The sequence below is a fragment of the Polypterus senegalus genome, chromosome 2 (genome assembly GCF_016835505.1).
Source record: "Polypterus senegalus isolate Bchr_013 chromosome 2, ASM1683550v1, whole genome shotgun sequence".
NCBI lineage: Eukaryota > Metazoa > Chordata > Cladistia > Polypteriformes > Polypteridae > Polypterus > Polypterus senegalus.
In genome coordinates, this window is record NC_053155.1 from 264,427,566 (window position 1) to 264,453,328 (window position 25,763).

At 37.7% G+C, this 25,763-nt stretch overlaps 1 protein-coding gene across 4 annotated transcripts in view; it reads right to left on the reverse strand.

The window, feature by feature from the left end:
* The window catches only part of atp8a2 (ATPase phospholipid transporting 8A2), a 439,065-nt gene that overhangs the window by 95,349 nt on the left and 317,953 nt on the right, over positions 1-25,763 (reverse strand). For all 4 annotated transcript variants that reach the window (XM_039745478.1, XM_039745476.1, XM_039745479.1 and 1 more), the window contains 2 exons: positions 11,930-12,113; positions 10,488-10,598 (listed from right to left, as the gene is read on the reverse strand). In XM_039745478.1, the coding sequence (XP_039601412.1) occupies positions 10,488-10,598; positions 11,930-12,113 (295 nt within the window). The remainder of the gene's footprint in view (positions 1-10,487; positions 10,599-11,929; positions 12,114-25,763) is intronic.

A 25,763-nucleotide genomic window follows, 5' to 3' on the forward strand; every position in this document is an offset into this window, starting at 1 on the left:
TGGGTAATCTGAGAAGACAAAGATGTCTGTCACATACAGTTCTGAGCTGAGTGGGATCATATTTTACACAAAATGAGGAAATGTGTAATTTGACAAGGTTTGTCTTCCATTATTATCTGAAAATCTAACTCAGAGGTCCCATTCCCAACACTGTCAAAAATTATTAGACAGGGAGCTACCAGATGGCCAGAGTTTCTTTTTATTTATTCCATTTAAAACATGTTGAAATTGTTCATTTCCTACATTTATTCGAAAACAAAAAATCAATGCAAGGATTTATCTACTTAAAGTAGTTAGGCAAATGCTGAATTTTTTTTTGTTTTTCTCCAATCTTTGTATATCTTATAATGCTACAACACTAATTTTTAATTGATAACGTATTCATACTTTAAGTTAGCATAAATTATTTTCGTTAATATATTTGATTCACTACTGAGAGGCTACCAAAACTGAAAATAGTTCAAAAACACAATAAAAACACTTTATTTGTTTTCAAACTGTGCACCTATCATGGCTTTTTAGAAGATCACTAAAAAATTACCCTTTAGAAAAGACAACCTTTTATTTCCTTTCTGTAATGGTTTAATGTATAAATATTCATCATTAACTCTGTTCATTGGCTGCATGTGTATTAACATCCATATTTGTTGTTTTAGCTGAAATACGCATACAATTATACATTTGTAAGACTACAAACAGTTACAGATCTTTTCTTTTTCTATATAAGTATGAAGGATTTCAAAATAGAAAAATATCTGAAAAGTGACTCTTTGTATCAGTGTAGCCAAATATAAGGTGGCACAGTCAGGAACTGCCATGCATGTTAAAGGTTGAAAATATCAAATACCTTTTTAACTAATCTGGATTACTGTCTTGCATTTCACAGACCATAATATAATAAACTAAAATCTCATTAGGCATTTAATTTAGAGATAACAATGGTCTCTCTGTTTATGGTGGCACAGTTTTCCCACAGAGCAAGACTTTGCAGTATTCCATACTTGATTAAAGGATTATATGGACTTTAGTTTAAACAGGAAAGGAAAAAAAGGAATTAGAACTTCAATTCTTATTTATAAATTTAGCAAGGGTTTACTCAAAGGCCGGATGTTACTATTTCACAGTGGGAAGGTTACACCAAAACATAAGGGTCAATATATCAGCAGAATCAGTAATTCTAGAAATGCCTTTTCTAATGTCGTAACGTAAGTAAAAAGAAGATGCTGTATGTTTTAAAATTTTTCATACTCTTTTGACAGTTTTTTCCTGAAATCAATGTGTTCCATAAGCAATATACAGCTAATGGCAAGAAACAATAATACAGATAATGAAGTTTCTTTTTTTTCTGTTTTGGAGACTGGGTTGGTACTCAAAGCAAAATAAAGCCAAATGGAAAGAAAATAAAACAGATCAGTCACTACAGTTGGTTTAGAAAAGCTTGACACTTTTCTTTAATAGCACGTTATAGCATAACAGAAACAAAGAATGACCTGGTGAATATAATCCTGTTGAGTATGCTGCTTGTATCGTGTGTTGTGACAGATACACAGTACTAAGGCGAAACATGTGCTCTTTATAGGCGGCAAGTTTAATGTCACTAACATAACATAGCATTCGCAAGCATAGTGACTTTCAATTCAATGTAGTCCTAGCAGCATCATATACAAGGGAGGAACTAATGGACCAGTCGCGGATGAACTCGTGCCTATGCTCTGCCTAGAATCACCACTCATGTCTTCGAAATGTGAGACAGAAACCGGTGTACCCTGAAGAGGTTCTCATAAACACAGGGAGAACACCCAAAATCCACACAGAAATCGGCCAATTTGATTATTTCGTACATCATTTTCACAACATGGTGGGCAAGAATTAAAATGAAATAGAGGCTAAGGGAAGGTTTGTTTATTGGATGGTATATCCATTCATCCATCCATCCTCTTCCGCTTATCTGGGGTTGGGTCGCGGGGGCAGCAGCTTAAGCAGAGAGGCCCAGACATCCCTCTCCTCGGCCACTTCTTCCAGCTCTCCCGGGAGAATCCCAAGGTGTTCCCAGGCTAGCCGGGAGACATAGTCCCTCCAGCGTGTCCTGGGTCTTCCCCGGGGCCTCCTCCCGGTTGGACGTGCCTGGAACACCTCACCAGGGAGGCGTCCAGGAGGCATCCTGATCAGATGCCCGAGCCACCTCATTTGACTCCTCTCGATGCGGAGGAGTAGCGGCTCTACTCTGAGCCCCTCCCGGATGACTGAGCTTCTCAACCTATCTTTAAGGGAAAGCCCAGACACCCTGCGGAGGAAACTCATTTCAGCCGCTTGTATTCGCGATCTCGTTCTTTCGGTCACTACCCATAGCTCATTACCATAGGTGAGGGTATTGAGGTTTGCCTTACAGCTCAGCTCTTTTTCCACCATGACAGACCGATGCAGAGCCCACATCACTGCGGATGTCGCACCGATCCGCTTGTCGATCTCACGCTCCATTCTTCCCTCACTCGTGAACAAGACCCCGAGATACTTGAACTCCTCCACTTGGGGCAGGATCTCTCTCCCAAACCTGAGAGGGCACTCCACCCTTTTCCGGCTGAGGACCATGGTCTCGGATTTGGAGGTGCTGATTCTCATCCCAGCCGCTTCACACTCAGATGCGAACTGTTCCAGATAGAGCTGAAGATTACAGCCTGATGAAGCAAACAAAACAACATCATCTGCAAAAAGCAGTGACCCAATCCTGAGTCCACCAAACCGGACCCCTTCAACACCCTGGCTGCTCCTAGAAATTCTGTCCATAAAAGTTATGAACAGAATTGGTGACAAAGGGCAGCCCTGGCGGAGTCCAACTCTTACTGGAAACGGGCTCGACTTACTGCCGGCAATGCGGACCAAGCTCTGACGCCGGTTGTACAGGGACCGAACAGCTCTTATCAGGGGGTCCGGTACCCCATACTCCTGGAGCACCCCTCACAGGATTCCCAGAGGGACATGGTCGAACGCCTTTTCCAAGTCCACAAAACACATGTAGACTGGTTGGGCAATCTCCCATGCACCCTCCAGGATTCTGCTAAGGGTGTAGAGCTGGTCCACTATTCCGCGACCAGGACGAAAACCACACTGTTCCTACTGAATCCGAGGTTCGACTATCCGACGGACCCTCCTCTCCAGAACCCCCGAATAGACTTTTCCAGGGAGGTTGAGGAGTGTGATCCCTCTGTAGTTGGAACACACCCTCCGGTCCCCCTTTTTAAAGAGGGGGACCACCACCCTGGTCTGCCAATCCAGAGGCACTGTCCCCGATGTCCATGCGATGTTGCAGAGACGTGTCAACCAAGACAGTCCTTCAATATCCAGAGCCTTGAGGAACTCCAGGCGTATCTCATCCACCCCCGGGGCCCTGCCATCAAGGAGTGGATAGTATATCATATCTTGATAAAAAAAATAATTATCAAGTATTTGTTGAAAATAGAGAGTTGGTCAACATGAAGGGAACTCCATTAAGCAGAACAAACTCTGGATAAATCTTGGATGCAAATCTTTCAGAGGAGAATAGCACATGGCCTACCTAAAAGAATATTATATCACAGAACTTCGAACAAAAGGAGAATTCTAGCATCTCAGGAAGCAGCCAAAATATCACTGGGGTTAGAAGTGCATGCTGTATGCTGAGTTCGCCATCCCATTGGTAGTTACCTGGCTGTTTATGGTCAATTAACTAACAATCCCATATCAGAAGAAGTTGGGATAGTATGGAAAATGCAAATAAAAAAAAAACTGGAATAGGTGTCCCTAGACTTTCTCGTGTATTCAGATATGGGGATGGATATCTGAGGAGTAAATCGCAAGACAGTGATTATATTTTTATATTATGTACTTTAAAGAACCATCAACAACAAATCAATTCAAATGTAATAATATATTGAACAATTATTATAAAAGTAAAGTTGAATAAATTGGACTCTGCAGCTGCATGAATAAAAAAAAAAATCAAGTATGTGTTCAGGTAAAGTACCACTTCCGGTTAGCGGAAATAGCCCAAAAGTTGATGGAAATCAATATTTTTTACCTAATACTTATATGCAAAAATTGGTTGACTGAAGTGAAAGTGTATTCAAGTTATTGTGTTTATACACACACACACACACAGACATAATTCCAAAAATGGTATTTGTGATCTAAAACACAGAGATTCGGCAAAATCTCGACATTTAATTTTTGGATTTTATCTCATTGCAGACAGTATGAGCCCAAGATATTTCATGTTTTGTCTGATCAACTTCATTTCTTTTGTTAATATTGAGGTTGGAACTTCCTACAGCCGTGGCCAAAAGTTTTTAGAATGACACAAATGTTGATTTTCACAAAGACTGCTGCTTCAGTGTTTTTAGATCTTTTTGTCAGACATTTTTATGGTATACTGACGTATAATTACAAGTATTTCATAAGTTTCAAAGGCTTTTATTGACAATTACATTAAGTTTATGCAAAGAGTCAATATTTGCAGTGTTGGCCCATCATTTTCAAGACCTCTGCAATTTCCCCTGGGCATGCTATCAGTCAACCTTTGGGCCAAATCCTAACTGATGGGAGCCCCTTTCTCGCATAATCAATGCTTGGAGTTTGTCAGAATTTGTGGAGTTTTGTTTGTCCACTCACCTCTTGAGGATTGACCACAAGTTCTCAGTGGAATTAAGGTCTGGGGAGTTTCCTGGCAATGGACCCAAAACTTCAATGATTTGTTCCCCAAGCCAATTAGTTATCAGTTTTGCCTTATGGCACGGTGCTCCATGATGCTGGAAAAGGTATTGCTGGTCACCAAAGTGTTCTTGGATGGTTGGGAGAAGTTTTGGTACCATTCTTTATTCATGGCTGTGTTCTTAGGCAAAATTGTGAGTGAGCCCACTCCCTTGGCTGAGAAGCAACCCCACACATGAATGGTTTCAGGATACTTTACTGTTGGCATGACGCAGGACTGATGGTAGCGCTCAGCTTTTCTTCTCTGGACAATCTTTTTTCTGGATGCCCCAAACAATTGGAAAGGGGATTCATCAGAGAAAATTATTTAACCTAAGCCCCCAGCAGTCCAATCCCTGTACCTTTTGCAGAATATCAGTCTGTCCCTGATGTTTTTCTTGGAGAGAAATGGCTTCTTTGCTGCCCTTCTTGACACCAGGCTATCCTCCAAACTTCACTTCACTGTGCGCGCCGATGCACTCACACTTGCCTGCTGCCATTTCCGAGGAAGCTCTGCACTGGTGGTGCCTAAGAACACAGCCATGAATAAAGAATGGTACCAAAACATCCTCTGAGAGCAAGTTCTCCCAGCCATTCAAGAACAGTTTGGTGACCAGCAATGCCTTTTCCAGCATGATGAAGCACCGTGCTATAAGGCAAAAGTGATAATTAAGTGGCTCGGTGAACAAAACATCTAAATTTTGGATACATGGCCAGAAAACTCCCCAGACCTTAATCCCATTGAGAACTTGTGGTCAGTCCTCAAGAGGTGGGTGGACAAACAAAAAACCCACAAATTCTTACAAACTGATTATGCGAGAATGGACTGCCATGAGTCAGGATTTGGCCCAGAAGTTGACTGACAGCATGCCAGGGCGAATTGCAGAGGTCTTGAAAAAGAAGGGCCAACACTGCAAATATTGACTCTTTGCTTAAACTTAATGTAATTGTCAATAAAAGCCTTTGAAACTTATGAAATACTTGTAATTATACGTCAGTATACCATAGAAACATCTGACAAAAAGATCTAAAAACACTGAAGCAGCAAACTTTGTGAAAATTAATATTTGTATCATTCTCAAAACTTTTTGCCATGGCTGTACATTTACTCTGTACCATGAAGCACTCCAAAAAGCAGTAAATGCAAAAATAGCAGCTGCTTTCTTTATAGTCTACAATACTACATAAGGCAAGTTTGTAACAAACAACACTCCTTCAGAACACATCATACTATCCCTGGTTTTCCTTTCCTTCTTGATTAGGTAAAGTTGCCACTGCTAAGCTTTTTTTTTTTGCATGTAACCAATTTTCCAGTGTGCTTTTAAGTGGAATGTGCCAATTTAGCTAATCATGCAAGTAAATAATAATTATATGTCTGAGATTTCTAGTTCACATTCTGACTCCACTATAGTGCTGAAGGAGCTCCCTCGTGAAATATGAGAAAGCACATGACTGTGCTTGTATTTCTCAATCTGCCAGCTTTTTTCAAAGCACTGAGTATAACATAAGAAAATAATAATGTTTACAAATGAGAGAAAGCCATTTAGTCTGCTTAGTTGCTAGCATGTAATTGATCTAATTATTTAATTTAGTCTTTTGTCAGACGACAGCAGCAGAACAGCTTTAATATGACTAGGTATTTCCTTCCAAGCTCTTACCACCCACTGTGCTTTTAGTATTTCTTCTTCTTAAAAGCCCTTCCCCTATACAGGTGTCATTCAGTCACTTTTCTCTGCCATAAGTAAGGTTCTTAAACCTGCTAATATTTTTTCTCTGACTGCCTCTTCTGAGCTCTGTCAAGAATTCCTGTCCTTTTTCAACAACAAGATACATTTGATCTATTCAGAAGTTCGTCCAGCTGTTCAGTTAGAACCCATTTCCTCCCTTACCTTAACTGCTAGTTGCTTATCTAGTTGTACATTTTTGGATAATCCCATAGTCAATAAACTTAACATGACCACTGGACCTCATGCCCTCCTTTCTGGTTGAAGCTACTCTGTTATCATTAACACATCCCTTCATACTGGATTAGTTCAGCTTTAAGATGGCTACTATTACAACCATCCTCAAAAATACAGGCCTTAACCCAGAGGACTTCAAAACCTATCATCCTATTTCTAACCTCCTGTTTTTCAACAAAATCTCGGAACATGCTGTTGCTGGTCATTTGAAAGACCATCTTGCTTCTAATGATCTGTTGGAGAAAATCACATTTGGGTTCAAGGCCAATCACAGTACAGAGACTGCACTTGTCAGGGTGATTAATGATCTGATGGCAGCCGATCATAGTCTGTTAATACTTATGATCTTTCTAGACATTAGTGCTGCCTTTGATACTGTGCATCATGATATTCTTCTGCCTAGACTTGAGCATGAATTAAACATCACTGGTAGTGCTCTTGCATGGTTTAAATCTTACTTACAGACAGAGAGCAATTTGTTACTGTCAGTATGTTTAGGCCTGAGCCGTCCTATTTGTCTCATGGTACTCCTCAGGGATCAGTTCTTGACACTTTACTCCTTGTTATTTATATGCTTCTACATGGTGCCATCATCAGATGGTACAGTTCGCAGTTTCATTGCTGTGCTGATGATATTCAGGTCTGTCAACATACTGGATGCATGCAAACCTTACCAAACTCTGCACTGGTTACCTGTCTGGCTGATGTAAAATAATGGTTGACTGACAATTTTCTTAGATTCAATACTAAAAAACCAGAAGCCAATGTGTTTTAAGGAAAAATGGGCAATCTTTCTTTGACAGTCTCAGGTTTTATTACATCTTTGTCTACACAAGTCAAAAATCTTGGTGTCATTCTTGACCTTGCATTCTCTTTTGAACCACATATCAATAACATCACTAATGTACCTTTTTTCCATCTTAAGCAAATTGCAAGGTTGCACGCTTCCCTCTCGCCAATATCACAACCAAGACCCTTATTCATGCTTTTGTCACCTTGTGACTTGATTACTGCAATGTGGTCTTATTTGGCATTTCTGCTCAGAGCTTAAACAGATTATAATATGTGCAAAATTCAGCAGCAAAGGTCCTTAAACTTTAAAAATCCTGGGAACATTTTAGTGCAACCCTGCAACAATTACACTGGCCCATTTTTACATACACTATGAACCCCTCCTTTTAGTTTATAAGGCCCTTCATGGTCTGCACCCATCTTTTTCTGTTTTCCGTAGTAAAATTATACACCCCATTCACTTCACTCCTCTGACACCATATTGTTAAATGTCCCAATGTACAGGCTTCACACCATGTGCGACAGAGCCTTAGTGTAGCGAAGGCCTACTTTTATGAAATGCCGTGCCTCAGCTGCTCGATGTGTGCACAACACTCTGTTTGTAAATTGTAACTTAAAGCCCATTTTCTTAATGTAGCACTTTGTTAGCTTCTGCTAACAAAGTTCTGTTTTATTCTTTGCTGTCTTTTTTGAAAGGCACTTTAAAATAAAATGTATTAGAATTATTGTTATTATTATTATTATTAAAAGTTTGACTTTTGATTCAAAAGAAATCTGCAGGGTCCACTTTGGAGTGATCTTACATAAATTCTCTTTTGTGACATTCTTACATTTTTTTTAATCCTGTAGTTTTGCCTTTCAGAATATAACTAACAATCATCTATTCCATAATGAGTCCTAAGATCTGACAGGCTGACAAACAGTAGACAACAGTTTTACTTCTAACTCAGCCCATCTGAGTGTGAGTGGGTAACTGTATTGACACACAGTCTGCCCAGATTTGATTTCTGCTTGGTGCTCGAGGCTGCCAAAGTGGGATCCTGCCCCATATAACTGTGAATTAGAAAAGATGAATTTGAGAATGTAAGTTGCCTAACCAAAATAAACCAATATGGAGAAACTACATGTCAAAAAAGATCCGCATCCCATTATTCAGCTAGCAGAACCAACTTTAACAGTAATACTTGAGGTAATCATTTTCTGCATGAGCTCATAAGTAACTTATTTTATCATCTGCTGTATTGTATATGACAAAAATCCAAACGTAACTCAGAAAGCATTAACTCCTATCAGATATTGTTTAGGATATGCTCACTGGCCTTCCCTCCAAACAAGGTGTGTCTCTGACCATGACAACTTTGTTGCATTCCTAAGCAACACTTACCACAGCCACTTATGTGATAGAGCAGGAAGGGAGTAAAAAGGGAGTACCGCTTATAAAAGGAGTACAGCAGAAGGTTAAGCATGCTACCCTGTGGGGTGTCTGAGTTGAAGGTCAGTGTAGAGGATGTTATTCTGCCTGTCCACACATGCTGGACACTGTCCGTTTGGAAGTCCAAAATGTAACTGCACAATGTGGCATGAAGTCCCAAGTCTATGAGTTTGGTAATCAGTTTGATGATACAATATCAGTATTATATGCTAGTCTAGAAATTGTACTCTGGCACAGCAGATTTTATTATTTAGCTGTCAGTCAGAATGTCATGGAAAGGATATGGCATTCTCTGTGGACTGACTTTGGTGATATGCAAACTGGAGGTCATCTTCCTGGAATATTCCATTTAATTTGTCACATCAAAGTATTCTGTGACAAAGGAAAATATTTACTAGGGATTCTTAGGTATAGTTCAGAGTTTTTTCCTCAAGGCATGATCTAGAAATGAAAGTTCTAGGGAATGTTCCTGAGTTGCATGCTCAAGGGAAATTCCTGGGAGTATTTTCGAGTTGATGCTTCAATTTTATTGTTGCTGCTAGTTTTAGTACCTAAGGAATTTAGCTTGGTTTCTAGGTGTGCAGAGCAATCTAAAGTTGCTGGTAGGTTGTGGAGTCGTACTTCTTTTGGAGACTGTTTTTAATGGTGGGAAGACTTGGATTTGGTTACAATACTGATATTGCTGATGTCATGGTTTGACTGAACCAAGATGGACTCCACATTTTTTCATGTTATGCTTTGTTAAAGTTTGTAATAGGGCCAATTTAGAATGGTTAGTTCATCTAAGGTGCAAGCCATTAAGGATGTGGGAGGAAAACCATAATACTCAGAGTAAAGCTCACATAGAAATGGAGAAAATGTGCAAATTCCACATAAACAACAGCCAGCTGAGGGATTTGAACCCAACACACAGGATCTGTGACTTGGAAGCAGTACCCAATGCACCACCATAACAATTCCAGAAAACAATTTAGTTTTTAAAATAATGCTGTAAAGACCACAGAAATAGCAAACACAACCAAACAATTGTTTAGTCGACATTACATCTTTGTGGAATTCCCTGCTCTAGAATCTTTTAAAGACTGAACCGCTTAGACAGAAAGCTCTGAAGCTAACATTTTAACTATAACTTATGTCCCTTAGTCTCTAGCTAGTGGTTTCGCTGTTGACGTCTTCTTAAGTACATAGCATATAGCAGTGTTCTGCTTGCTTTACAGTGCTGTAGGAGCTAACAGTTTTTGATATGCGATAAACATATGAAGGATCAGTTAATTTTTGATTACTTTCAGCTTTGAGTGAAATCCAATCACTTTTTGATAGTGCTCAGTATGCTCAGCCCCATCATGCTAATACCAATATAATCACGACACTGTATCAGAATAGAGAGTTAAAGTCTGATATTATCTTATTCTAAATAACTGAATAACTATAATCATAATGCCTCAAAACATGTCCTATGTTTCAGTTGTTTATGGTTTCTGAATCGTCTTTTACCCTGTATAATGATTCTGAAAAAAAAAACAACTAAAAACTGCGTTAAAGACAGTGAAGAAATCTGCAAAAATACATATAATTCTTACCTCAATAATGTAGAGAACCACATTTTTGTAGAAACAGTATAGAATGCACTTGGTGACACGGTTGTAGCTCCACGCCCCATGAACTAATAATAGTTTTTCTAGATAGGAAAACTAAAAGAAAAATCCTTTAGATGTACACATAGGCTTGGCACACAGTTATTACAAACAGCATTGTGGTTGTTGCCTTCAGAATGAAACAGCACTGAATGGAAAATAACAATAGAGACATGAAAATAAAGGCTCATATGCTATAGATACCTTTTACATATCATACTCAACTGGTAAAATGTAAAGCAATGAATGCTAATTGAATATTTAATGTTTTGGTCTAATTATCCCAGTTATTCACTCACAGCTACTAAGCAATAGGAACACAAACGTATGAAACACTATGAAACTTTTTCGGCTTAAGTCTGCATAGGATTTTGTCAGTTAATTTTTTTGAAAGGAAAAGAGCTGCCTTAGCCTTATAATATTAAAGTGGTATCTCGTCCTGTTGTCAGTACAGTTTTGTTGTGATGGCATTCTTCATGTAATTAGTTCATTCAGAGGTACCGTGTGAGTTTTAGTATGTGACAGCGTTCACCTTCATACATGGAGGAAGTAAACTAGTCTCTTTCTAAAGCTGCTTCACGAAGAGCCATTCATCCACCTATCCATTATCTAAACCTGCTTATCCAGATCAGGGTTGTGAGGAAACTGGAGCCTGTCCCAGTAAGCACTGGCCACAAGGCTGGAACAACACTTGGACAAGACACCAGCCCGACCTTTATAACAGCATTTATCATAATTTGTGTTCTTCATTTAATTCATTTTTTGTGTGATTATATAGGAAAAACATATCACTGGATCACAGCACAAGCACATTTCTTAATATTCAGTTAAAATGAGAAGTTCTCTATGCTGAAAACATGGATTGCTTTAAGTAAATAATATGCAAACATTTTAATTATACCCATTATAACAATTGCATTGTTTCACTTCATTATACTAGAATTTTAAACTTTTAAAGTTTATTTTTATGCCTACCATAACATCCATATCTATGTTCAAATAGAATTAATTATTTGTCCTAGGTACATTGGCATTCATACTCATTTTCGAGCTGTTTTATTAAGTATATGTTTTTGGTTCTATTAACTAACTTTGAGGGCATAGAGGTTTCATGTGCCACTTTGGGTTGGGTCATACAATTTGTTAAAAAGAGAATTCTTATAATATTAAAACCTCACCAAAATATGGCAAAACTCTTAAACATACTGTATGCAAGTGTGATTTGTTTGTAGATTGTCAAAATAATTTTATGAATGTAAGCATTTCATAATACAGTAATTATAGCAAAGCAAGCAAACATGTTTTAAACAGTATTACGGACATAGACACACTTTATGATTTTTCACTGAAAGTACTGTACATATTGCAGACATCTGTAGGTTTCTAACCTGTGCTATGGAGTAGTCTGAGGAATTTGTTGCCTGCATGCCTTCATTTCCACTGATTCCCACACCCACATGAGCAGTCTGGATCATGCCCACATCATTGGCACCATCTCCAATTGCCAGTGTGATGGCATTAACATGCTTCTTCACCATTTCCACAATCTCAGACTTCTGCAGAGGTGACACCCTGCAAATGGAAGAGATAACATACTTGCTGACATACCTCACATACACAAGGCAGCTGAATTCTACATTTAGCTCACATGGAGTCTACTGTGCAGGGACCAAAGGCAGGAGTATGTGTTGCTAACATTTGGGAGCAACTCTAAACTCTGTACTCTGTTTTAGGAAAACAAGTCATGACAGAGTAACAAGAAAGTCTGAAAATGTCTGACACTGTCTAAGGTATTTTTAATACATTAAATTTCTCTTTATTCTCCTGAGTTGAAAAAGCTTGTCATTAAATGAAAAATAAATTGCAAACGTATTTAGTGGTATGAATTAACTCGGGCTAAAGTAAACAGACTATAATCCATGACCCAAAACATTATTTAGTAAGCATAAAGGTGTTAGATTAATCGGCCATTTCAGATTGGTCTCCGTGTGAGTATACTGGTAAACCCTGCGATAGACTGGTGTCTAGTCCATGGCCGGTTCATTTCTTGTGCTCAAAAGTGCTGCCAGAATAATCTCTGGTCCCTTGCAACCCTCAATTGAAGTAAGCCATTATGAAAATATTAACTTATGTGAAAAATCACCATAACACACAGGATCCGTGTGTCATTTTAACACCGTATTTTGCCCTACCTTCAAAAAGGATATTAATATTTTAAATGTAATTAATACTTGCATATCATGTAATCAAATCATTTCAGTATGCTCATATTCTTCTGTCTTGTTTACATTGGTGACGTGTTTTTCAATTTGTAATACAAAGGACTCCTGAACCTGCGTACAGGCGCACAGTGCACATAGTGGAGTTAGTGAATGATGAATACTTCGCAGCAGAAAGTTGTGTCTCTAACATCTTTTCTCTTTTATTTCAGCATAGGAGTAACTGATAACATTTTTTTCCTATATACTTTATACACACTAAATATACTATTATCAATATATATATATATTTTGCCCACTGACTATGCACATCTATGTAAAGCCACATATGAAGGAAAAATGCATCAAAGAAAATGTTTGAGTTCAGACCGCATAGTGTTTTAGTCAAACTACTGTTACTGCTGTTAATAACACCACACCATCCATATCAAAACTTTATTATCAGGGAAATGAAGCTTTTGATGGTAGGATATTTAAAGAATCCCAAAAAATAAGAACAATGTGCAGTAATCTGTTTAAAATATGTATAAATCTAAAATTCTAATGGTCAGTGAGCTAATCTTATTTTTCAGGACCACTTAGGCTAGTAAAATAGCTTATGTTGTAAGTTACAATTACACTGATATTTTTAGTCTTATGCAATGGTGATCACATAATGTCTACTTGCACTATTTTAGTAAATATTTTTGGACTGTATTCATTTATTTCATTATTGGATGAAGCATAAAGAAGTAGATGAAGGTTTTACCAAATTTAGAGTGTTATTACTAAGGAAGTAGACTTAAAGTTCTGTTGGAATTGTATTCAAGCATTCATACAGGTAGTAAACATTCAATGACTGCACACTTCTCTAAAATCCATTCTGTGGCCACTGCCCATTATCAGCAACAATAATATCAAAATGTTTGTGTAACAAATTGTTTCGAAGTGAGCATTGAGATGACATTAAAATTACACTTTAATTTCTAAATAATATATATTTATTATATATAAATATTGTCACTATGTCAGTACTGAAATATAAATTTGTTAGTTAGTTGAGGACTTTTGTGTTTACTTGCACCCGGGTCCATGTATGGGTTGCGCCAGCACAGATAGTAGCTCACACTGTCTGAGACAATGCCAGCCACATTAATAACATGCTTTTCAAGTGCACTTAAATGTTTCACATGCTCTCTACTACAGATTAGTAATTCATGAAAATAAATATTTTTTTAATATATTTTGTTTACTAAAATGGTTTTCACATCCTCTTAATTATTTATGTTTGCAAAACAAAAAATGTATTCATCTACCCATCTATTTTCTGAACGGGGGGATACTCTGACATCATAAAGGCACAAGACAGAAACTAGCTGTGGATGTGATGCCAGTCTAATGAAGGGTACACTCATGTAAACATTGCCACCTGTTCACACCATAAATTTAGCTTTTCCAATTAACTATGAATGTGCCAGGATGGACTATAGCCCACCATAACACAGAAAGGGTTTAGAGAGTGTTAAAATATGTTAGGTTATTTACAGACTAGTCAGCAGACTGAAGTAACAACACATTATTAATTATTGCAACATGCATTATACACTTGCTGAGGGAAAATATTTATGCTATTTAACATCTAAATTACATTTTAAGAATGTTATATAATTCTATTTCTCCCACTATTTTCTTTATTTTGATATTGCCTTTCATTATAGAAGCATACTAACGGAGACCCTTACCTTGCCAAAAGGGTTAGGTTTTGCCATACTCCTATTGATATAAACTCAATTCAAAATTATGATTTCTCCTAATCTATAAATAACCTCAAAATTACACATACAAAAAGCAAAATATTAGTTGGATTAATGAATTTAGGTCAACTGTTATTTTTCAAATGTTATGGACAACTAAGAGAATTCTCAAAATATGTATAGGAATTTCCTGTATTAATGGTGCTGCTCTTTCTCATTGTTAAGTCTCACAATTACTGCACTTATTTTTAATAACTCCAAAACATTTTTAAATGTGAACTGGACGGCCAAGCTTTTTTATGTACAGTATGTCACATTTTCAACTGACAAAACTACCTGCCACAATCAGTCACGAAAAACCGGAATGAAACAGCCGTCTTTGTTAAGTAGCCAGTTCACTGTGTGCTTAACTCTGCTGGTGCGTCAATCAGGTTTGTATCCAGTCAGCCAATGAAGCAAGAAGTCATATGGATTAGGAAGTTATTCGGAGTTGCTTTTAACACAAATACTTATTACAAAGTCAACCTCAGATTTTTATGTACTTATATTATTAACGGGGCGGCACGGTGGCGCAGTGGTAGCGCTGCTGCCTCACAGTTAGGAGACCCGGGTTCGCATGTTTGCATGTTCTCCTCGTGTCTGCGTGGGTTTCCTCCCACAATCCAAAGACATGCAGGTTAGGTGGATTGGCGATTCTAAATTGGCCCTAGTGTGTGCTTGGTGTGTGGGTGTGTTTGTGTGTGTCCTGCGGTGGGTTGGCACCCTGCCCGGGATTGGTTCCTGCCTTGTGCCCTGTGTTGGCTGGGATTGGCTCCAGCAGACCCCCGTGACCCTGTGTTCGGATTCAGCAGGTTAGAAAATGGATGGATGGATGGATATATTATTAACAGGTTTAATTATCTTCCACTTAATTGTAATAAATGTGGAACTAAAATTATTTAGTGTAAAAAAATCTTGAAAATAATTAATTCACATAATGCAGAATGTTAATAAAGAATTAGTTTTGTCACTAAGAGGCTCTCGATACTCTGTGCTAATCTGCTCATGAACAGACTCAGAGCCTTGCAAGATCTTGAGTTATTTTGGGAAAAAAAGGCAGTGGGAAGTCTTCTGACTTGGGACTCCTTTACTTTGTGTATAGGTTTGCCGTTCTGCAGATCACCTGTCTCTGTTTATGGTAGTCATGAAGCGCCTGGGGCCACCAGGGCAAGCTACGGGTACATAAGTCCATGGCTCCATTGTGGCATTTGGGAAGTGATTTCTAGATTTCCAGGTTACAGAAAAGTAGTTGATCTTTTCTGGACAAAATGTAGTTCAGTTTGGAATTGTCAGATGAAATGTGTGGCAGGGGCTCAGAAACCAGAGGGTGGATGAATGCTAGTGACAGGACATTATGCAGAGAGTTTTTAATATGTGTGCGAGAGAATGAGTCATGTCCCCATGTAGTACGCAGGGGCCACCATATGTAGAGCCAGATCCATTGGTTCAATAGGCTTTGTTATTTTCCTGTTTCCTTTGTAATTTGGTTTTCTCCCAGTGATACCTTTCTTTCTTTCTAATAAAACCTTTTCTGCTTTTATATTTTTGGATATACAATAATTGTAATATTTTGGGTTTTGGGATTACTCAGAAGTGTCCCTTTATTTTGAATAAAATATCAGGACTAACTCTAAAGTCTTAAACAGCTAAAATGAGTTTGTTTATGAAAGTGAATCAAATGCTGCCTTTGTGATTATATATATTTGAATATACTAAATGGTAACAAAACTTTATAGCTTAAAATTGGCAGCAAACTTACAGTTCCTATACTCAAGGGATAGATGTCAATCTTCCCTGTCATTGCCTTACTACTTTATTATTTTTTTCATCCAGTACAACCGAGATCCATGAAAACTAACTGGCAATAGGGAGGAAAACAAAGTAGTTCCCATATAGAAACTTGAGATGAACAGGAATTTCCATGAAAGAATGCATTAAGCCCTTCGTGGCCATGAAGAAAATGAAGTCATATATCACTGTCATTAAAGTCTGGGGGAAAAACTGTCAACTAATCCCTCCACAGAGAAGAAACCAGATCATGTACTTCACCTGAACTGTTTAAGTTCCTGCAATATTCAGCACAATGGACACAAGAAAACAGCACAGGGTAGCAGTGTTTAATTTAAAGCTGAAACATTTTAACACTTTTTTAACATTTAACTGATAAACAATATGCATCTTTTGTATAGTACAGTTTTTATCTCCTTGACAAAACAGAAAATGACAAAATGTGTACTTGAGTGTCATTCAATATAAATTGTAAATGAGTCCAGTAAAAAATATAATTTACATCTGTTAAGACACAGTTACTGTGACATCCTTAAAGAATGCTTCATACAAGATTTTTATGGTCTAGTTTGTACAACAGCTGCAGCATATGCACATTACCACTACAAACGTCTGTTGCACATTATTCATGTTTAAATTTGCTGAAGTTTCATAATGATTTATCATTAATTCTTTTATCAAAGCACATAATAATGCAATAAAAACATAAAAATGAATATTACAAACTTTCATGAAAAGTAATTTGGTCTCATCTCTTCAGGTTAATTTATTTTCACAGTTAAAAGAAACAATTTAAGCATTTAACAGTGAATTGGACAGTTGTAATTTATTTAGTAAGTAAAAAATGATAAAACATAGGAAATGGTATAAACTGAAAAACTGGCACACCCCTCAAGAACTTCCAGTTGTCTGAGACACAACCCACACTGTTTTGTCAGGCAGTGAAATTACTTGGAGAATCTCAAACTGTTACTATGCAATAAATGTTTATTTTCATACAAAACACTAAAACTTGTCTCTGACATAAAAGTTCTGATTAAATGTTTTCTCAGAAAACAAAGGTAAGAAAACTGGAAAGGTATTCATTCTAAACGCCCATCAATTTCTCACCTCTAAAACTTTCATCCTTGCTGTTTCCAGTCTTCTCAAATGGACTTCACATCTGAGATCTCATAATCTCTGCATTTTCAGTAAACCCAAAAATGAGTTAACTGGCTACTTTTGCTGTTGGGAGACATCTATCATTTATGAATACGAGATCTGATGCTTCTACGTTGTGTTTTTCCACTTTACAGTGTCAGTGCTGTTTTTTGGTCATTTTTTCAATGTTTTTGTTTTGTACACTTTCTTTGGCTTTGTTTAGATTTTGATGCTCACTGCGTTTTGAACTGATAACAATATTAGGTTCATGTAATGAGCTATTCACTTTAAAAATTCATTCCTAGTAAAATGCATGTTTCTAATCAAAAGTATTCATGGGAATATGGGTTTCTATTACTCTAGAACATTTCTGTGTAGTTATCTTGCATTATAATATTTTTAGAACACAGTGATTATTTATTTTGTGGTACCACAGCATTATTTTAACTATGGGAGCTATCATGTTGCGATTCCCGTTACCAGGATGTTGCTCCTTGTTGCCATGGAACAAGGTTTTGGACATTGCCGCATAGTCTACTGGCACGATAGTTTGTTCATTATCTGTGATTTGGATGTAAACAAAAACAAACCGAGTGTGCATTTCTCTCCTGAATTTCTGGCTTCCGATCTTTATGTTTTCCTTTTGACTTTGATTACTGGTTAGCAGTTAGGCTTTGGTGCAAACATTTCTTTTTCTACGTTTTGACTTTTTTCTCGTTTTGACTGTGCTTCATCTCATGGTCCTTTTCCAGCCTTTGGGCAGAATAATGCAGACAGCGTATTGGTAATGTATGTCGCAGGTATCATTCTACTAGAGTACATACACATACTTTCCATCCGGGGTGCTGTTTTATATAAACTACAGTGCATCCGGAAAGTATTCACAGCGCATCATTTTTTCCACATTTTGTTATGTTACAGCCTTATTCCAAAATGGATTAAATTAATTTTTTCCTCAGAATTCTACACACAACACCCCATAATGACAACGTGAAAAAAGTAATAAAAAAATAAAAAAATTGAGAAAGCACATGTACATAAGTATTCACAGCCTTTGCCATGAAGCTCAAAATTGAGCTCAGGTGCATCCTGTTTCCCCTGATCATCCTTGAGATGTTTCTGCAGCTTAATTGGAGTCCACCTGTGGTAAATTCAGTTGATTGGACATGATTTGGAAAGGCACACACCTGTCTATATAAGGTCCCACAGTTGACAGTTCATGTCAGAGCACAAACCAAGCATGAAGTCAAAGGAATTGTCTGTAGACCTCCGAGACAGGATTGTCTCGAGGCACAAATCTGGGGAAGTTTACAGAAAAATTTCAGCTGCTTTGAAGGTCCCAATGAGCACAGTGGCCTCCGTCATCCGTAAGTGGAAGAAGTTCGAAACCACCAGGACTCTTCCTAGAGCTGGCCAGTCATCTAAACTAAGCGATCAGGGGAGAAGGGCCTTAGTCAGGGAGGTGACCAAGAACCCGATGGTCACTCTGTCAGAGCTCCAGAGGTCCTCTGTGGAGAGAGGAGAACCTTCCAGAAGGACAACCATCTCTGCAGCAATCCACCAATCAGGCCTGTATGGTAGAGTGGCCAGACGGAAGCCACTCCTTAGTAAAAGGCACACGGCAGCCTGCCTGGAGTTTGCCAAAAGGCACCTGAAGGACTCTCAGACCATGAGAAACAAAATTCTCAAGTCTGATGAGACACAGATTGAACTCTTTGGTGTGAATGCCAGGCGTCACGTTTGGAGGAAACCAGGCACCGCTCATCACCAGGCCAATACTATCCCTACAGTGAAGCATGGTGGTGGCAGCATCGTGCTGTGGGGATGTTTTTCAGCGGCAGGAACTGGGAGACTAGTCAGGATAAAGGGAAAGATGACTGCAGCAATGAGACATCCTGGATGAAAACCTGCTCCAGAGCGCTCTTGACCTCAGACTGGGGCGACGGTTCATCTTTCAGCAGGACAACGACCCTAAGCACACAGCCAAGATATCAAAGGAGTGGCTTCAGGACAACTCTGTGAATGTCTTTGAGTGGCCCAGCCAGAGCCCAGACTTGAATCCGATTGAACATCCCTGGAGAGATCTTAAAATGGCTGTGCACCGACGCTTCCCATCCAACCCGATGGAGCTTGAGAGGTGCTGCAAAGAGGAATTGGTGAAACTGGCCAAGGATAGGTGTGCCAAGCTTGTGGCATCATATTCAAAAAGACTTGAGGCTGTAATTGCTGCCAAAGGTGCATCGACAAAGTATTGAGCAAAGGCTGTGAATACTTATGTACATGTGATTTCTCAGTTTTTTTATTTTTAATAAATTTGCAAAAATCTCAAGTAAACCTTTTCATGTTGTCATTATGGGGTGTTGTGTGTAGAATTCTGAGGAAAAAAATGAATTTAATCCATTTTGGAATAAGGCTGTAACATAACAGGAAAAAGTGATGCGCTGTGAATACTTTCCGGATGCACTGTATATAGCAAAATGAGGTCTCTCATCTTAACATTCCCAAAATAAACAAGTCATTTTGTCCATGGGACAATCTTTAGCATATGCAAGATATTTTAAATCTAGCAACTCATAAGAAAAAAACCTGTTTTTGGTGGGTACATTTACTATGGGCATTTACATTGCCCATACCTCTATTCTAGGTTTCCAGCTTTAACCCATAATTGTGTCAGAATTCTTTTTCCCTCCAAACAAATATTTATGTGTATGTTTTTCTAGCTATGACCTCTGTTTTGTTTTCAGCTCTGATTTTTTCCCCCATTTCTAGGTAGTTGACCCTTGCCACTCATATATAACTCCAATCATTCACTGGGCTTCTGTTGTTTATGTTTCTTTTTTGTCTGCACAACTGGTTCATGACATTTGCCTCAAGAATGCTGTAAGCATAAAGGCATTCTTCTGTCTGACATGCAAAGAGCTGCATTAAGCATGTTCAGGCACTTAGAATGGTGTGGGGGAACCTTAACAAGTAGATCAGTTACAGGAGTTGGGATGTAGGCCTTTGCATAAAATATCTGAATACAGCAGAACCTGCAAATAAGATTGTAGCAATAGTAAAAATGAATTAAATTGTTCCACATATCAAATTTTTTTAATATGCACTTTTTTCCTGTTAAGGTCAGCATGGTATTGATCAAACCACAGACAAAATGCAATGCTGTTATAGTGCACAGATAAAGAAATGATATTTAACAAACCTACCATCTTATTTTTTAATTCCACAAATACAGTATACCATGAGAAGACAGCAGAGTCACACACAAGCATATTGAGGCAAATTAACCTGCATTTTTTCAAACACCACAGCAGTAATACCATGAGGAAACATAACTATTATGTTATAGTGTTCTAAAGATTAACCAACTTCATTACATCTCCAAAACTATATCCTCATTCCTTTTGAATAAAACTAGTACTGAACAGTGCTGACTTACCTCCATTTTCCAATAAATATTGAAAAAATGACTCTTGTCAAATTCAGAGCTCTCTACATTAAACATACATTATATCCATCCTTTATCAGCCACACTGTATAAAATTCAGGGCCGCAGAGCCTATTGCCACAGCAGTTGGTGAATGGCAGGAACCATCGATGGACAGTTCAACAGAGCGCCAAGGAGCGCACTCGTGCACACACCCTCCCACTGGGCCAAATTAGTTACCAATGAATCTTACCTGCATTTCTTTGGGGTGTTTGTCAGAAACTGTGCTTTCAGTGTCATTCCTTTTAAAAAAGATGAAGTTCTTTTATAGAGAATTTCACACTTTCAGGTTGTAGTTTGCAAAAACATCAGTAAACATTATTTCTCTGAGGAGCCAGGGGCAGTTTCACAGTGCACAATGAGTTTTAGTGATAGTTTAAGCATGTAAATATTACTGTGCCTTATTTAAATTAACAATTTAAACTTAAACAAATTTAGTTTGTATTCTAAAACTAACTTGTATAAATGTCTTGAAACTGAAGTACAGCATATCTTGCAGAGGACATATTGGAAATAGTTACAACCTGAGCTAGTAAAAAGTCACTGAAGTATATACAGTATTACTTTCAGGTATAATTAGCATAAAGGCTTGAAAAAATATGAGAACAGTTTAGTTTCTTTGTTTCTTTTAGTGAACTTTCTTTCAGAGTTATCACTGGCATAAACAAATTATCAGAATTGATCAGTAATTGTTATTAATACATTTCTTAGTAAAAGTCAATCATTCCTAATACTAAAGCTATTGAAATCAAATCAAACATGTGCTTTGACAAAACATGAGCAAAGAGAAAAGAAAATTAAACTGCACTCAAGGGAGAAGCAAATAAAGTAAAGTGCTGTGTACATTTTTCATCAAGAAAATACTGTTTTTACCTTATGACACAAATTAGTAACATTTCGATACATTATACCTGTATATGTCCAAGACATTTTAGCAATTCTGTTTATTCTGCTGGTTTCTAGAATGTGTTTTATATAATATACCATTGTTTCATAGGCACTTGCTTTAATGGCATAACCCTCTAATTCTACTGTTTATTGCTAATACTGGTCGTTTGTTGCATGGGTATGGATCATAACCTCTATAAAGGCCAACACCACATAATATTCGCTTTGAGACTGACATTGTTAAGACAGCTGCATTGGCTTGTCAGGCTTCTAAAGAGGCCAAAAGACAGGTGCATCTGTGTCTAAGACTGCAGAAATCACTCAGGTTACATAATACGTAGCCTCAGGTGACAAGAGAAGCAACATAAAACATTAAACTGTTGTTAAAGCAAGTCAATCATAAGCGACTAAAAACTAAAAAAAAAAAATCCTTCAAAAACTTAAAAATGCTCACATATTTAAATTATATCAGCGGACTATTTGAGGATAGTAGGTAAACTTGTCTGATTAACTATATTCTGCAGAAAGCTGCACAAAAATAGTTCTACTGAAACAATCCAATGGTTTAAATATTCCAAAGTACATCAAAATCAAAGGTTCACATAACCATCTTTCTAAAAGCATGGAAGACATAGCAAGTTTTATTGAATAATCTGAAAAATGCCTTAAATCTTCTGAACCAAAATCTGCAAGAGTCAAATCAACTATACTATGTTGAAAATACTGTGTAATAGGATACATAATTTCTAATAAAAACTGTCACATACATGTACATGAAAAGGAATACAATATACTGTATGTCTGACAACAAAAGAAAATATATAATCAAGTACATTGCAACAATACAAGATCAACTGTATTGGCATCAGAAAATACAACAACAAATCTAATAGTTGTATCTAAAAAGGATTTACTTATAATGCAAGAATACAATAGCAGTAACTGATCAAGATAACAAATACACACAGTAACATACTAACAAACAATATAGAATAAATAATACATTATTATAGCAGAGAAGGCAAATGCCATGAAAAAGATTAAAGACAATACATGTGAATGTACAGCTGTAAGCACTACTGTATATATACGTACCACAAAATTAATAACACTGACAGGTGAAGTGAGTAACACTGATTATCTCATTACAGTGGCACTTGTCAAGGGATGGGATAAATTAGGTAGCAAGTAAACAGTCAGTTCTAGAAGATGATTTGTTATAAACAGGAAAAATGGGCAAGTGTAAGGATCTGAGCGACTCTGACAAGGGCCAACTTGTGATGGCTAGACAACTGGGTTAGATCATCTCCAAAATGGCATGTCTTGTGGGTTATTCCCAGTATGTAGTGGTTAGTACCTATCAAAAGTGGTCCTGAGAAGGACAACAGGCAAACTGAAAACAGGGTCACGGGTGTCCAAGGCTTACTGATGCACACAGAAAGTGAAGGTTAGCACGTCTGGACTGATTCCATAAAAGTGCTACTGTAGAAGAATGCTGATGAGAAACTTAATGCTGGCTATGAGAAAAAGATGTCAGGTCACACAGTGCATCGCAGCTTGCTGTGTATGGGGCTGCATAGTTGCAGACCTGTCAGAGGGCCTATGCTGACCCCTATCCACCACCAAAAGCTCCTACAGTGGGCATGTGAGTGTCAGAAATGGACCATCAAGCAGTGGAAGAAGGTGGCCTGTTCTGATTAATCACTTTTTGTTTTAGATAATGTGAATAGTCAGATGTATGAGCATCATTTACCAGAGGAAGAGATGGCAGCAGGATGCACTATGAGAAAAAGGCAAGCTGGTGGTGACAGTGTGATGCTCTGGGCAAAGTTCTTCTGGGAAACCTTGGGTCCTGGCATTCATTTGGATGTTACTTTGATGTGTACCACCTACCTAAAGATTCTTACACCCCTTCATATTAATAATGTTCCCTGATGGCAGTGACGTCCTTTAGCAGGATAACATGCCGTACCACACTGCAAAAAGTGTTCAGGAATGGTTTGACGAACATGACAAAGAGTTCAAGGTTTTGACTTGGCCTGCAAATTCCCTAGAAAAATGTTAAAGGATCTGCTCCTAACCTTTTGATGTCAGATGGCACAAGGACTCTTTCAGAGGTCTCATGTTATACACATACATGATAACAAGACACATAGAAATGTACAAAAGACACAAACATGAGAAAATACTCCTTGCGTTAAAAAAATGCTTTTTATATTTTTTGAATTTTATGTTATTAATATTATCAATAATCTTCATTATAATACAGTTAACCATGCATTTCACTACTTCTTTGTTAGAATAGATTTGATTACATATTTTCTTTTATTGTCAGATACAGAACATATTGTTTTCCTTCTGATGTACTTTCCCACAGTTATAACTGAATAGATTTCTTTTGTGACTTTAAATTTTAAGCAACCTGCCATAGTTTCTTTAATAAAAGCACATTTCTATTGTAAAATCAAACTTTTTAAAGGATTACTGGAAGGGTACTTAGAATAACTGGGGGAGTCATTGTTACTATAGTTTCAACAATTTTCTAGTCTAAAACTTTTGTTTGTTTGCCTCTACCATTACTGTATCAAAAACCCATATTTTGCACTTTCAAATGTTTGGAGGCACATTTTTGTTTTATGTATTTAAATAATTAGATAGCTTTATGAATTTCACTTTTTAAAATATTAAACCCATTGGGTTTTTTGGACAATATTTTTACAACAGACACTTGGCGATATGCACACCAACAAACTTATTGTTATCTGCACCAGTGTATTCTTTCTGTTAACATTTGCCTTAATTGTACAGTACATATATGCACACACCCACATTCATACACTGTATACTTAACACCTAAACACATATATTTACATATTTAGTTATGTATAGAACTATAGAACTCCTCACTAGGGAGGAGAGGAATGAAGGTGAGTAGGAATAAGACAGAATACATGTGTGTAAATGAGAGTGAGGTCAATGGAATGGTGAGGATGCAGGGAGTAGAGCTGGCGAAGGTGGATGAGTTTCAATGCTTGGGATCAACAGTACAGAGTAACAGGGATTGTGGAAGAGAGGTGAAGAAGAGAGTGCAGGCAGGGTGGATTGGGTGAAGAGTGTACCAGGAGTAATTTGTGACAGACGGTTATCAGCAAAAGTAAAAGGGAAGGTCTACAGGATGGTAGTGAGACCAGCTATGTTTATATGGGTTGGAGACGGTGGCACTGATCAAAAAACAGGAGACAGAGCTGGAGTAAGATTTGCATTGGGTGTGACTAGGATGGGCATGATTAGAAATGAGTACATTAGAGGGTCAGCTCAGATTGGAAGGTTAGGAGACAAAGTCAGAGAGGCGAGATTGCGTTGGTTTGGACATGTGCAGAGGAGAGAAGCTGGGTATATTGGGAAAAGGATGTTAAGGATGGAGCTGCCAGGTAAGAGGAAAGGAAAAAGGCCTAATTGTAGCTTTATGGATGTGGTGAGAGAGGATATGCAGGTGATAGATGTAACAAGCAAGATGCAGATATAGAAAAAAATGATCCGCTGTGGCGACCCCTAATGGGAACAGCCGAAATTAGAAGAAAATTTAAATATGGTAAAGCAAGGCAGGTGTCTTATAGTCTGTTTCTTCCAGCCTATTTTAAAATTCATTACACTTTTCATTTTTTGAGATTAAAACCTATTTATTATAGCCCCTATTTTGTTCCTGCTTGTTCTTCTCCAGTTAATGTGGATGTCTCTAAAAATCATGAAATTGAGTTTATTCTAGACTAGCAAAATACCCGCGCTTCGCAGCGGAGAAGTAGTGTGTTGAAGTAAAGAAAAAGAAAAGGAAACATTTTGAAAATAACGTAACATGATTGTCAATGTAATTGTTTTGTCACTGTTATGAGTGTTCCTGTCATCTATACTAATAAAAGGCAAAGCCCTCACT